Genomic DNA, 14,206 nt, shown 5'->3' on the forward strand with positions numbered 1-14,206 from the left:
TTTTAAGCAACACAAACTAAGCTCCATGATTAGAAGTTTATTAGGAAACTTTCAACGCTAGTTCACATGAGCTGTTCACTCACACTCATCTCTCAACACACATAGCTATTCCCATTCCTCCTCCTATACAGAGAGCAGCAACGCCACGTTTTCCACCAGTTCGTTCCAGTGCATGTAGGAGAGTAACAAGGATGCGGCAACCAGAGGCACCAAGGGGGTGGCCAAGAGCAATAGCTCCACCTTGGATATTAACCTAAAACACAAGAGCCAATACAAAAAGTTAGGTTAACAAATCATTTAACAAGCTTACCTGAGTTTCAATGTGAATGACTTCACTAGATACAGTCCTCGATGGTGGCTAAACGTGAAATGTCAGCTACCACCATTTGAAGGAAAAACTGAACATGGATGCAACTGCTGTTAGTGTTTCTTCTGGAAGGGAGCCATCTTTATTCCTTGAAAATCAGGTGAAATTAAGGAGGGGAAGAGTAATACCCACGCATTTTGCCATCACCAGAAGGGTACAGTGGCAAGTACACTTCATCGACACGTTCAGTGTCTGAAGTTGTAATTAGAAGCGTGCCAAGCAGTTACCTAGATCTGCTTACAAATCCACTATAATGAAGTTAGGGCCTGTTTGCTTGGAAACCGTGCCTGCTAGTAAAGCCAGCCTGTTGCTGAGCAGTGTGAGGAAGCACTGATGTTCCCATTTTTCCCATGGTGAAGTGAGTGCAAGAGGACTGTTCTTGCTTGTTTGGAATATGATCCAGGTGCACTGAGTATAATAACTTTGAGTTAGAGGAGGCAAACTAATCATGGCCTCAGATGTACTCAATACCTTTTCTGGATTTACTTTCAGCTCTTTTGCTATTGCAACAGCCAATGATGCAAAGGCTTCATTAATTTCAAAGAGGTCAACTTGTTCCAGAGTCCAGCTGGCTTTGCCAATCTGAGAAAACAAAATAAATAGAGGCCTTGTTATCTTTTAGGTCTTCCTCAGCACCAGAGAAAGCTTTCTGTAAGACTTCAATGAGGTGAATTCAAGCCACCACTTTTAAAAAGATGAAGGAAACAGATTAGTTTTTTTTACAGCCAGGGTTGATGACAATTCTTGAAGGCAAAAGACAAAACTTTGGTGTCAGCAGAAGTCAGTGCAATGTGCCATAACCTGCTGGGTGCTCTTAAAAAAGCTTGACTAATTTTACACACGCAGTTGTGGTGGTGCAATTGTGGGAGTTAAACTGTCTGTGCTGCCCTTAACAGACAAGCACTGATTTCAAAAGCAAATTTTAGATTAAAAGTGGGGTTTTTTTCAGGTCATGAGTCTGGTCCCATTAGAGATTCTATGCTTAATGCTGATTTTTACACAGGAGACAGAGAAATGACCACTAGTGATGCTGTCAAGTGTAACTTGTCCAGTCTCTTCTGCCTTGAAGTTGAAAGTCTCCACTGGAAGACAAGCTGTTTGGGAAGATGGTTTGGCTCATGTTGTCACTTGAGAAACCCTTGCAATGCAATTGCCTGCTTGGGGGCAGGCGTAGGCATGTTTCACATCTCTACATTTCACTTGCACTCTCTCTGTTTCTAACAGCAATGATTTATCAGCAGAATCAAGCAGAGCAATGCTGTTTCACAACCAGCTCACCAGACTGGTGCACCACCAACGCTACAGTCCAGGAGGAGGGCCTCTTGCTACTGGGTATTATTGCAGAGAGAGATTGGAAACTGTTCATTCTTTAAGATTTACTATGTTGCTGTAACACTAAAGTGCATGGCCTAGACAGTCTGTCACTGTGAAGTGATACCATGAAATTCTGAAGAGAGAAACTGGTAGATGTGTTTAGTAACACACAATACAAAATCTACGTTAAGAAGTAGTGCGTCCTTTTTCAGAGTACCTATAAAATGATAGGTATGGTTAAATACACTTGTCTGTTCTACAGTTTATAAACTAAAAATGTTTATTATGTATACATCTGTCACATTCTTGATTGAAAAGAACAGTTTGAGATCTGGTAAGAAAAAGCTTCAGCATTACGGTTCTGACTTTCCCATCAAAAGCCATTGAGCTTGGGTGAGTCCAAGTTAGGCTTCTACATTGCTAGGACATTTCAGATATGAACAAAAGGCCTTTGTATAGTGTAAATAAAACTAAGAGGAATTCTAAAGCAAGTCTATCCTTATCAGCTGCACAAGAACTCTTTTCACACTCAATTTCATAGTTCAGTTTTAAGAAATGATCAGCTAGGGTTGCCATGGGCTGTGTCCATATTAGCCAACAGTGTAGTACCACAAGGGCTGCTCACTCAAAGCGTTTTATCCAAGAACCTCATCCTGTGGATAGAACAAAGGGCACATCAGCAGGTGCCATAATGGTCTGAGCACGTTAAGATGTGGTTCTGGAGTGCACCTTCGTGTTCACTTTCATCTGAAAGGAATCCAGTTTCCATGCTCCAACTCTTTCTGAAACACAAAGGGTACCATCATGTTTGCTCATGCAGATGCACTCAACTGGCCTTTCTCTCACAACGGTGTGGTATTATTGCAGTACGACCAGGCAGTGATCTGAAAATTAACCTGGCCAGGCTCAGCATCAGAACCATATTGTGTTAGGACAAAATCACCCCCAAATTAGGTTATTACACACATCCATGAAATAAAATCTTTAGCCTCCTAGGTTTCTAGGTGGCTTTCCACAAACCTGACTAGTTTATGCTCTGAACTCCATTCATACACCTATCCATTTGTGTTTTGTTTGCTTTTACAATGAGTAGGCACTAGCCTGGTAGCACTAGAAATCTTAATATTGTATGCTATCTACTATTTTAAGTCTTGTTTTCACTTAGTTTATGTTTTCTACTAAGTTTTCCTTAGAATTTAGAAAAACAAAGGCATGGCCAGAAAATGAAAAACAATTACAAACAAGAGCTTTTAAATAATAGACATACATAATTACTTACAGCTTGTCTTATTGCTGAAATAGGCCCTATTCCCATTATGGATGGGTCTATGCCTGTCTGAGCCCAAGATACAATCCGAGCCAAAGGCATAAGACCTCTCTTAGCAGCTTCTGATTTCTTCATTAGAATTACAGCCGCAGCTCCATCATTGATACCTGTGGAATGACAAACAACTTGTACGTATTTGTTGGGTTTTGTGGCTTGTGCTGTACCACCTTTTCCTGCTTCAGAATCTAGACAAAACAAGAATCACAGATCTTTTATTGATTTAGGTCAGTACTGTTCAGATCCGCCAAGTCTGACCTCTGACACAAAGGCTTAAAATGGGCATCATAAGTACACTGCTGTAAATGAGACACGTTTGTGATTCCATGTGGAAAGCAGCAGAGGGAAGAATCGAGGCACAATCTGAAGAAGGAGCACATCAGATTTATCAGACAGACTTTGGAAGAGGCAGCGGAAGGACCAAGGAAAACATTTTAAAGCTGCCTGTGACGGGAGAGTTATTCCCACAGGAGCAACATTTTCAAACACAAATGATCGGTTTTCCTTTGTCCAGACCTGCAGTATTAGCAACCACTGGACAGCTAGTTTGGAAAAGAGAGGAAGTAGTTTCTATTTGTTCCAGCCTATCAGGTATTGCTGTAGTTGTCCAAACACTCATATTGCTTCACAGAAAGTAAGCAAACAAAACCAACTCATCTATAAAGAAACCCTCCACCACAGTTAATATTTGAGTTCTACTATGTTGTCAAACACGTTGCCATGTCCTGCAAAATACATTCAGCAGTAACCACATGGCAGCCAAACCCCTGGCAGAGACCCTGCCTTGAGCCACAAGCAGCTACTGCCCTTTGCCATTTCAGTTTTAGCCAGACGGACCAACCTGAAGCATTGCCTGCTGTTACTGTCCCAGTTCCATCTGTCAGAAAACAGGGCTTTAACTTTGCCATTGTTTCCAAGTTGCTCCCATGTCGAGGGTGTTCATCTGTTTTAACCTCTATTGGACCTGCAAAGCAGTATTCAACATCACCTTTACTTCCCTTATTTAAAACAATAACCCCGGAAAGTTGAAAAACAAAGCAGCAGGCTATGTCCTTACAGAATAGCTTATGGAAAAGGCTTTGTAAGTGGGAAGCCATCCACTGATTATAGGAGACACAGTAGAAAACAGTCTTTTTTCTTTCAAATCAGCTTTCATTTTATCCATTCGCACCTACCTTTCTTAGAGGGTACAAGAACAGGAACGATTTCTTTAGTAAAATAGCCAGCTTTTTGTGCTGCCTCTGCCCTGTTTTGTGACTGTACCGCAAGTTGGTCTTGCTCCCCTCTGCTGACTTGCCACTGACTGGCCACATTTTCAGCTGAAATAGGAACACAATGCAAATTGTCATCAGGAAACACTAAGATTTTAAGGTGTAAAATTATAAGTACAGAGGTAATGAATGATTAATGATTGCTGTAGTGGGCACCTGAGCCTGCTGAACATTTTCGTTCAGATTTCCTCCTTTTGTTTGCTCATGATTCTCCACTGTGTTTTCTTTTGAGGGTGGGAATTTCTGTACAGGATCACCTCCCAGAGGGGAGTTACACCGAATTAAATACAAATGTGGACAAGCATTTCTAGTCTATTGCTTCTCTGGATTATTATGCTCAGATCTCTCTACAGCTGCTTCAGAGGAGGGAACAGTTCTGAAGTTACTCTGTTTCATAAGCAGGGTGTGAAAAAGCAGTTGGTTCACTACCCCATCCAAAGGTGCAATAATCTGCAGCTGCAGAACCTTGTGTATGCACAGCACACTTAATTCCTCCACAGTGTAAGCCTGTGTTGCCGAATGCTCATTACATGCAGGGATTATCTTGTTTATTTTTCCTGAAATTAAGTCAGATTGCTGGGATGCAAAAGATGCAGAGAGAACAGCTCAGACAGGAAAAAGCAAACCAAAACAAACCTAACAAACCAGCAGCTTTACAAAGCAGAAAATGCCTTCAACGCCTTTCAATTTTAGGGATTTCTTTCTTTTTTCATGACTACAACGGAAGGACAGCTTGAAACACCTCATTTGAAACTGCAGATTTCCGAGACTGCCCATCAGTGAATTCTTTTCCCCTTCTGAGTTAACTGTTTCATTTCCTGGACTGTCACCACTTACCTGTTATACCCATATGATACTGATAAAAAGCATCTGTAAGGCCATCGAGGATTATAGTGTCCTGCAAGGAAGCCTCTCCCATTTTAATTCCAGCTCGCATGTGAATGACATGAGGAGCCTGCAAGAAGGTATTTTGACAGGAGTCAGATGGTTTCTATCTCCAGTGTATACTGAAGAGGCAGACCCCTGCCTTGGGGCTGCAGGTTGCTGCCCCAAATCCTGGCAGTCTCCCCAGCTCCCTCTTCTGTCTCTCCCCCCAGTCTCCTGCTGGTGTGGTCTGTTTGGCCTCTTCATCTCCCCAGTAGGAAATCACCAAGCAGTGAGTGTTTCCTCTCCACAGATTTCATCTATCATCCCTGGGGCCGTACAGCCATGGGTCCCTCATCTCTAGGTGGTTCCCAATTGCACTCCACAGCCAGTGAACACAAACATTACTCGGCATCCAGCAGAAGAGGCCACTTCATTGTTAGGCATCAGATTGCTGCCCCAACTCCATTTCTTAATACAGCCTTAGGATGGACACCTCAAAATAAAAGTGCTTTTCTTCCTTTCCAAGCTCAAATTGTTTGGTGAACAACAACATTTCCAGTTATTCCTTCTTTGGGCTTCTCGCAACACAGGAAACCCTGTCTAGGCCAGGTGTCACGAGCAAACAAGTATGTGTTTGCATGGCACGTTTTCAGTAGCTACAGTGTCAGGTCTTTGGTTTTAAGACAATAAAGAAAGCAAGCTACTGAAGTCAATTGCTGCATGTGTACATGCACTCCTAAGTGCAGAAACCGAAGCTGTTCTTTCAATCTACCTCTAGACCTTTATAATCATAGAATCATCCAAGTCGAAAAGACTTTTAAGATGATCAAGTCCAAACTTTATCCCATTAGCTTTGAAATACAGGGTTTCAACGTGATGCTGTTTGTTGCTGGTAAGGCAGCGCAATGTGAGTTCAGTGCTTTGCCTCACCTTGCTCATGCTTTCCATGCCTCCTGCAACCACGATGCTGGAGTCTCCTGTCAGTATAGACTGAGCAGCCAGACACACGGCCTTCAAACCCGACCCGCAAATCATCTGGCAGCTCCATGCGGGCACAGTGTAAGGGATGCCTGCAGCAACACTCGCCTGCCGGACAGGGTTCTGGCCAGCACCTGCAGGAACAGGCAGCACATTTCCTTTGTTCTTAAAACACAAACATCAGCCTTGACACTTCTCACAACAGGTACCCTCATTCCACCAAAATACAGAGCTCGCTCCTATCTTCAGCTGGAAGACAGAGAAGTTCCAAGGGGTAACCTGGAAATAGGAGCTCAGTTACCTCTCTCCTTTATATTGTTGACTAATACCTGCAAGATCAGATATGGGACTTGTTACTGACAGCTTTAACATCTGCATCTCTGTCTTTGATGGCAGGTCAGATAAAACACCAACTTCAGATTAGCACTAGCCTGTTCTACATGTGTAAGAGGAGAGCTCATTTAAATTGCTACTTGCTGAAGGGTTTCTTTTCAACATCATCTCTACACCACCAGCAGGCAACTTTCCCTAAAAGTCCCTATGGGAACCAAAAGCACAATAATGCAAGGACAGTCCTGAAAGCTTCCATTCTTTGTTGTAATCCTGATGGAGAAAACAGGAGCGCTATATTCAAAGAAAATACTCTTCATGTGCATCTCCCCAGGCCAGGGTAATGCCAGCTCTTTGTATGCAAAGAAATGGATAAGGAAAGCACATCCTTCAGCGAGCTAAAAATATACGGGAATCTGGATCAGCTTTAAGATAAAAATATTTCTTTTATTTTCTTGCCCCATCTTTAAAATGCAAACCCGCCCTATGACTGCTGATTGAACATTACCCTAGGAAATGCCAGGGACGGTTCAAAACAAACAATTCCCCATCAGCCATGTTTCAATAAATCAAAATACTTGTCTCTGAGCAAGTGGTATCACAGATCTCACAGGAGGGTCTTGCACACAAACACAAACTCAGGACCCGCTCCTAAAATCTCAAGAGTTATCATTACATATTATGATAAGTTTTATAAAGGAGATGACCAATGCCTAGCGCAGGAGAAGGGATGCTGTAACAAGGAAACAAAACTGATTTTCACACACACACAGGTAGCTAGCTTGGGGATTTAAAGAAACCCCAAAACTATCCCCCCACCACGTCCTTTCCGGAAACCCAGCGACAGGTCTGGTCACGCAGAGAGCAGGAGCGGGACCAAGGTGCCGCTCGACTCCTTTGTTAAGGAACCACGTTCTTAAACCAAGGAACGACGTTGCGAAACACGATCCCTGAGCTGCTCCACAGCGAAGGAGAGATGCGGCCGCGGCGGGGAAGAGCCGGGCCAACGCCACCGGGCCGCGGGAAGAGGGATGGCCCCTTACCTGCGGTGAGGACCTGCCCCAGGATCACCTCCGACACCTCGGCGGGGGCCAGCCCGGCCCGGCGCAGCACCTCTCGGATCACCGCGGCGCCCAGCTCGTGTGCCGGCAGCGCCGACAGGCCGCCGTTGAAGGAGCCTAGGCGGACACAAGACACAGCGCGGTCAGCAGAGGCGCGGGGAGCGGGGCACACACACCGCGCACCCGGGCCCGCCTCTCACCCACGGCCGTCCTGGCGGCGGCGACGAACACTACGGGGTCCGCACTCATGGCGACGGGTGCGGAGCGGAGCGACAGCGCGGATCCTGCGCGGCAGCCCCGGCCGGAGCTAGAAGCGAGTCGGCGCCGGGCCCGCCCCTCGCCCGAGCCTCTGCCGGGGGCGGGAGCCCGCACGGGTGATCCTTAGCCGCGCCCCTGGGCCGGGCCGGGCCGGGGGTGGCCGCGCTTTCTCTGCCGCTGGCTCCCCGGGCGCTGGGACAGTCAACCGCAGCACATCGGGACCGGCGGGTCTCGGTCACCGCACCCAGCCGCGTCGGGCCGGGCCAATGCGTGTCGCCAGAGGCGGCAGCGCTCCGTTTATGGTCTTTGACAGCATAAACGTGCAGGTCAAGTGCTCCGTTATCACACCGCGGCTTGAAGGGTGGGGTTTTGTCATGGTGGCGTTTCACAGGATCTGTGTGTGCGGAAAAAAACCCAGTCAAACCAGCAGAATAATAGTTTAAAACAAATGACACAAAATTGTCTATCACTGTTCTGTCCAGCAGTGGTTACTGACACACAGAGATTGCCAACACCCAACACATCCTTCCTTTTAATTTAAGAGAACCCTAACACATATATATCTGTTTTCTGAACACACACACACACATACACACATATACACATATATATCTCCTGTGCTGAGACCTGTGCTTACTCACTCACAGAACAGATACTAAGCCTAATGGGTGTGCCAGCTAAAGCACTGCATGAAAGCTGTGGCTGAAGTCCAAGAAAGTGGTTAGAAAATGTGCTGTCACTCCTGCTGGAGCATCAACAGAGTTGAGAGATACATGTTTTTACCCATGTAGTAAAATTTAGTAGGATTCAGGGTGGGGGAGGGGAAAGTTAAAAAAGAACAAGTTAAGTCCTAGAAAAACACCTCGTATGTGAAGGCAAACACTGATAAATACATACTGATGGATGCCCCAATACAACTGTGATCACAGTTTGCATGTTGGTTAATCTGAACTTCATGGTATTCAATCTGCACGCACAAAATGTATCTGAACCCTCTGCGCAGAAACACTGAACAACAGGAGCAACACAGTACCCGAGTTGGATTCCTTTGGCTCCTATCAGTCGCTCTTCCTGCTTTACAATGTAAAAAGCTACAACATTACCAGACAGGAAAAAAAAAAAACCCCAATCAACTGCAGCTATGGAAAGACTGTTAGACTAGATTTCACTGTTCAGCCATGCTGGTCAGAGTAACTCCAACACTCAAAACACATTTCTCCCTTTAGATATTTCAGTCAGACTGAAGGACAAGGTCAAAGAAAGGAACCATGTGCCATGAGATTTCTTCAGTTACTTTGGAGTTTCCAGCTTTTGGTAAGAGAAGAATCCATTCAGCTATCTTCAGAAAAGAAAACCTCTGCAAAATCCCCTGGGCAGCCAAATGCTTGAGTGGACCAAAGCTTCTACAGTAGACCTACTAGTCTCCTAAGGCTGCATTAATTTGCCACAGGCATGTGCTACAGCTTTTCTTTAATGCACTCAGGGCAGCTGGTAACACTAACAAACCCCTTAGGTTAAATCTGGATGGGAAAAACATTCTTGGAGTCTTTTCAAAAGACTCATCAGTAAATAATTAGTAGATCTACCACAGAAGCAGAACTCAGGAATACATGATTTTAAGCAACACAGACTGATTGTTTTAGAGAAATACTGTACAGTTCCTGAGCAACCCTATACAGCTAAATATAGCTCCTGGACCTTTCCAAAATTCAGTAGAGAATGAGTAATATATATTATACATATATAGGTGTATGAGGGCAGCACCACATAACCTAGTTTATTAACTGTACCATACATCACTCTTCATGTAATGTTTCATTGATTACAACTTAAGGTCATCGATGCAAATACACAATCAATGATGTAAGATGAGCTCAGGTTAACAGAAAATGTCAGCAGGTGTGCAAAGTCCAAAAGGAACAGTACACCTGAAGTATGCCTTACAGACTGGATTCCCCTGTATTTAAAGCTTTACAAATATCACCATAGTTACTGAACAGAACATGAAAGGGGCTTCAGCCCCTTCCCTCTCTACGCTTCACTTTTAATCCACTAATGAACAGAAGGAGTTTGAACGTGAAGCAGCCCTGGAGCCTTCAGGGCAGTTCACCCCACTGAGCTGACCTGCTGTACCTTTGCTCTCAGCCCCAAACAGCACAACTGTGCGCACTCACCACTGATGGGCCAGGCTGCAATGCTGGGTGGCCCTGAAACGACAGAGAGGAATGAATTGTATCTTGGTATCTTTAGCAGGCTTGCTGTATCCTGTCTAACTCTCCTTGGATGGTGTCCAGGATTGAGATCCAAGTGGATAAAAGGGACACGTAAAGGAACAAAATAACATAGCAATTGCACAAAGGCAAATAGTTATGAAACATGTATGCTACAGATCAAAGTGAAGTTACTTTTTAAATACAGATAAAACCTTCTTAAATGTGGCTAGGCAGCTGTGCTTTTAAATTCAGTGTAGTTAATGAGCAGCATAATACCCAGTAGCAAACTACTGCCCCATGCTGGTGAATTTTACCATTTCTTGGAAATCTAAGCTCTGGGAAATTAAGTCAGTCAGTAAAATTAGGACATCAATTCAGAACAGAGAGCTTGCTTGCTATCAGTAAAACAGTAAAGCTATGTTGCACAAAATCTATTTTTCTATAAACACAATGAAACGGATTTGTGCCTTACATGAAATACTCAAAGTGAAAAGATTTTGGCATTTTCATTTAGTAATGGTGGTTCAGTTTTCTTAGAAATAGGGTAAAACTTAGAGCATTTCAGTGTTCACTAATTTAGTTTTCTGCTTATAAATGTTTCCTAAATGGAAGCTTTACAGAGATCAGTGTGGTTACCAAAATGTGAAACCTTTGCTTTTCCCCATAAATTTGACAGATGGTTGGTGAATATTTAAAAAAATAATTTTGTTGGAGATGTAAATTTGATAAAAAACTAAGCTGCATCTTTTATAGACAAAAAAATTGCAAAGAACAATTAATTGAAATTCAGAAATCTTGATATGAAATGAGATCATTCTATAACTTTCAGAAAAACTTAATTTTACAACTTTCCTGTAACAGGAAATTCTCTAGTCTTTAAAATCGTTTACACAAATAATGGCACTAATGTCTGCTTTTCTGGGATCCTTACAGGAAAAAAAAATGCACATGGGATTCCTCAGGGAAGGAGATGTGGCTCCTGCCCTTCCCTGGTGATGCCACCTTGCATCCTTCCACTTTTGCATAGCTAGGAAAAAACTGCTGTGCTCTTCTGGCTGCTCATGGCAATTCAACATTATTCACACCCTCATTTGTGTTCAGCTGATCTGCAGCTGGGTGGGAGCACTCTTGACAATGAAGTAAGCAAATGCCAGTGATCATGACCTAAGTTTGAAGCACAAGTGATCCATCTTTGTATTTTATGGAGTTGGCCATTTGCTGTACAACGTTTGGGATCCTTTGGCCAACACTTGTGACTTCTGTTACTGACAGAAATAACAGTAATCTGCTTTTCCTTGTTTCTCCTTTGGTTTTTATTCTTTCCTGGCAGCATGGGACACACCTGACTACTTTTGCAGTAGTGTGCATTAAAGCTGGCCTCTTCAAAGATAGGAGTCAAACCCTGCCACAATAATTATTTGAGACATCTCATAATCCTTGATGCTTTCAGGGTTCATAGATCTTATCTGAAAGCATTTGAGAGGCACCAACCTTTAGATATAGGTTCTCTGTGCTTTATATGTGTTTTAAATTTATTTTATTCCTGACAAGGAATAGGAATTGTTCTGTGGTTGGTCTAAGCAAAAAGCCAGCTTTTTGTTCTTTGACAAAGGGACAGCCAAGTCAACTTTTTCTTCTCCCCTTAAAAAAATCATATCAGCTACCAAAACAGGTAAGCTCGCCAACACTTTCCTGAGAAACAGGGCTTTTTTTCACTTGGGAAAGATTAGAGGAAGCCTTTCCTTTTCTCCACATACTGCAACATTGTGTAAGGATATATAGGGCACTCAGGCTTGCTGAGCACCTTTAGTACCTTAAGGCCCCTTCTTAGGTCTGGAAAGGCAATTCGGGCTTTCTTATCAGTGGGCTGACACTCAGCTGTCTATAGGAGGGTTCAGCACATGAGGCATGTCTCAAAGAACAGAATGTTTTCCCAGTGAGGATGAGATTTGCATTTTCTAAAATTCCTCAGCCTCAAACTCCAACCTGACTGACTGGGTCCTTGGAAATAAAGCTCCTGATAGGCAAAAAATGTTCTTGGCTGTACTACAAGCAATATGTGTTCTCCTTGAATCTATTTCTGTCAGGGAAAGCTCATAATCTAATCAGTGTTTTAAAAAAATGCTGTCTTCTCCTCAGACAAAAAAAAACCCAAAACCAGACCACAACCTTTGCATTATTTTAGATTGGATATAAGGAGGAAATTCTTTCCTGTTAGGGTGGTGAGACACTGGAATCGGTTGCCCAGGGAGGTTGTGAGTGCTCCATCCCTGGCAGTGTTCAAGGCCAGGTTGGATGAAGCCTTGTGTTGGATGGTTTAGTGAGAGGCGTCCCTGTCCATGGCAGGGGGGTTGGAACTTGATGATCTTGAGGTCCTTTCCAACCCTAACCATTCTATGATTCTATGATTGTGAGCGCAGGGAATGGAAGGGGCCTTATAAGGATGCTGGAGAGAGACTCTTCGTCAGGGACTGTAGTGATAAGGAAAGGGGTTATGGGTTCAGTGTTGAATAGGGGAAGTTTGGGTTAGATATGAGAAAGAAGTTCTTTACTGTGAGGACGGTGAGGCACTGGAATGGGTTGGCCAAGGAAGTTGTGAATGCTCCATCCCTGACAATGTTCGAGGCCAGGCTGGACAGAGCCTTGGGTGACATGGTTTAGTGTGAGGTGTCCCTGCCCATGGCAGGGGGGTTGGAGCTAGATGATCTTAAGGTCCTTTCCAACCCTAAATCATTCTATGATTATCAGCCAGGGGATGTCTTCAGGAGAGGCACTGGAGTTCACTTGCTGGTGTGATCAGCCCCTAACAGAAGCAAAACTGCTGACCACTGTGTGGCTGACACCAGTTCACAGGTGTGTGGCAGCATCACAAATGCTGCTGTCTTGGAGACACAAGAGCTGCAAATCCAGTTGGCTCTATGGAGCTGTATGTTACCATTCTGATGATTTTATATGCTTCCATGGAGTCTTGTATATGTAATTGTAAAAATTTACTGGCAATTGAAAGAGAAGTCATTAAAAGAGCTCTCTGAAGTTTAATTACTTCTTGCTTTAGAAATGGAAGATAAATATGTGGTAATTTCACTAACAGCCTTATAAAAACATCTCACCAGGGGATAGAAAGCAAGCGCTAAGCCTGTAGGCTAGTATTTTGTAGGCTTCTGTAAGAGAGGGAGAGTTCATGGATGTCAAATTTTGGTTTTTTTGCCACCCAGATCTTTACCTAGTAGTTACCTGGAGGACCTCTCTGTGTCACTTTCTTCACAGTGCAGGAATCCATACATTTCATCTTTCCCAGGCACCTGCAGGCTGCAGCAGCCTTTCCTGGTGCATCCCAAGAGCTTGTTTCATGTTCCAGCAGCAGATGTGTCTCCTGGGTTCAGCAGTTGCAGTTATTTTTCTCCTTCTTAGTAGCAGGTGCAGGCATTGTGTTTTTGATTTTTGGCCTGAGAACAGTGCTGATAAAACCGATGTTTTTAGTTGCTGCTCAAATGTTTGGTCTGGCCAAGGACTTTGTGAGCCTCATGCTCTGCCAGGGAGGAGGGGAGGCTGGGAGGAAGCAGAGACAGGACACCTGACCCAAACAAGCCAAAGAGGTATTCCATACCACAGCACGTCATGCCCAGGATGTAACGGGGAGTTACCTGGAAGGGCTGGGACTGCAAGGTTGGACGAGGTATCAGTCAGTGCTCGGGTGGGTAGGGTGGGGAGAGTTTTGGGTCAGCTGGTGTTGAGGTGTTGTATTCTCTTCCCTTGTTATTTGCCTTATCATTATTATTATTGGTGGTAGCAGCAGTGATTTGTGTTATATCTTAGTTACTAAACTCTTCTTATCTCAACCCATGAGAGTTACATTCTCTTGATTCTCCTCTCCGTCCCTCTGGGAGTAGGGGGAGGGTAAGAAGGGGGGGAGTGGGAGAGCGACTGTGCGATTTATGGATGACTTTTGTTTAAAACACGACAATGTGCCACAGTTTTTTCTTCCCCCATTTCATGTCCTTACAAGTCAAGGACAACCTTTGCCAAAGCTGATTAGCCTTTCTTTAGTTCCTGATATTTTAGGGTACTTGAAAGTGCTAAGAAATTACATAACAGAACTCCAAGCATTTTTTTTTCTTCCAAACAATGCCTTATTTCCCCTTTTCCCTATTTTTCCTGACCTGTAAACAGAAAAATGAGCCAAAAAAAAAAAAAAAAAAAGAAGGGGTGTGTGTGTGTGTGTG

At 43.9% G+C, this 14,206-nt stretch overlaps 1 protein-coding gene across 1 annotated transcript; it reads right to left on the reverse strand.

Annotated features, from left to right (window-relative positions):
* Positions 1 to 22: 22 nt before the first annotated feature.
* On the reverse strand, positions 23 to 7,867 carry ACAT2 (acetyl-CoA acetyltransferase 2). The gene is made up of 9 exons (XM_065680478.1): positions 7,713 to 7,867; positions 7,495 to 7,629; positions 6,074 to 6,255; positions 5,114 to 5,231; positions 4,181 to 4,324; positions 3,847 to 3,969; positions 2,961 to 3,115; positions 839 to 949; positions 23 to 253 (listed from the first exon to the last, which is right to left on the reverse strand). Exons 1-9 carry the CDS (start codon positions 7,759 to 7,761, stop codon positions 86 to 88), a joined length of 1,185 nt encoding a protein of 394 aa, XP_065536550.1. The 5' UTR covers positions 7,762 to 7,867; the 3' UTR covers positions 23 to 85.
* Positions 7,868 to 14,206: the final 6,339 nt, after the last annotated feature.

This window comes from Lathamus discolor, chromosome 5, assembly GCF_037157495.1.
Source record: "Lathamus discolor isolate bLatDis1 chromosome 5, bLatDis1.hap1, whole genome shotgun sequence".
In the NCBI taxonomy this organism is placed as follows: domain Eukaryota; kingdom Metazoa; phylum Chordata; class Aves; order Psittaciformes; family Psittacidae; genus Lathamus; species Lathamus discolor.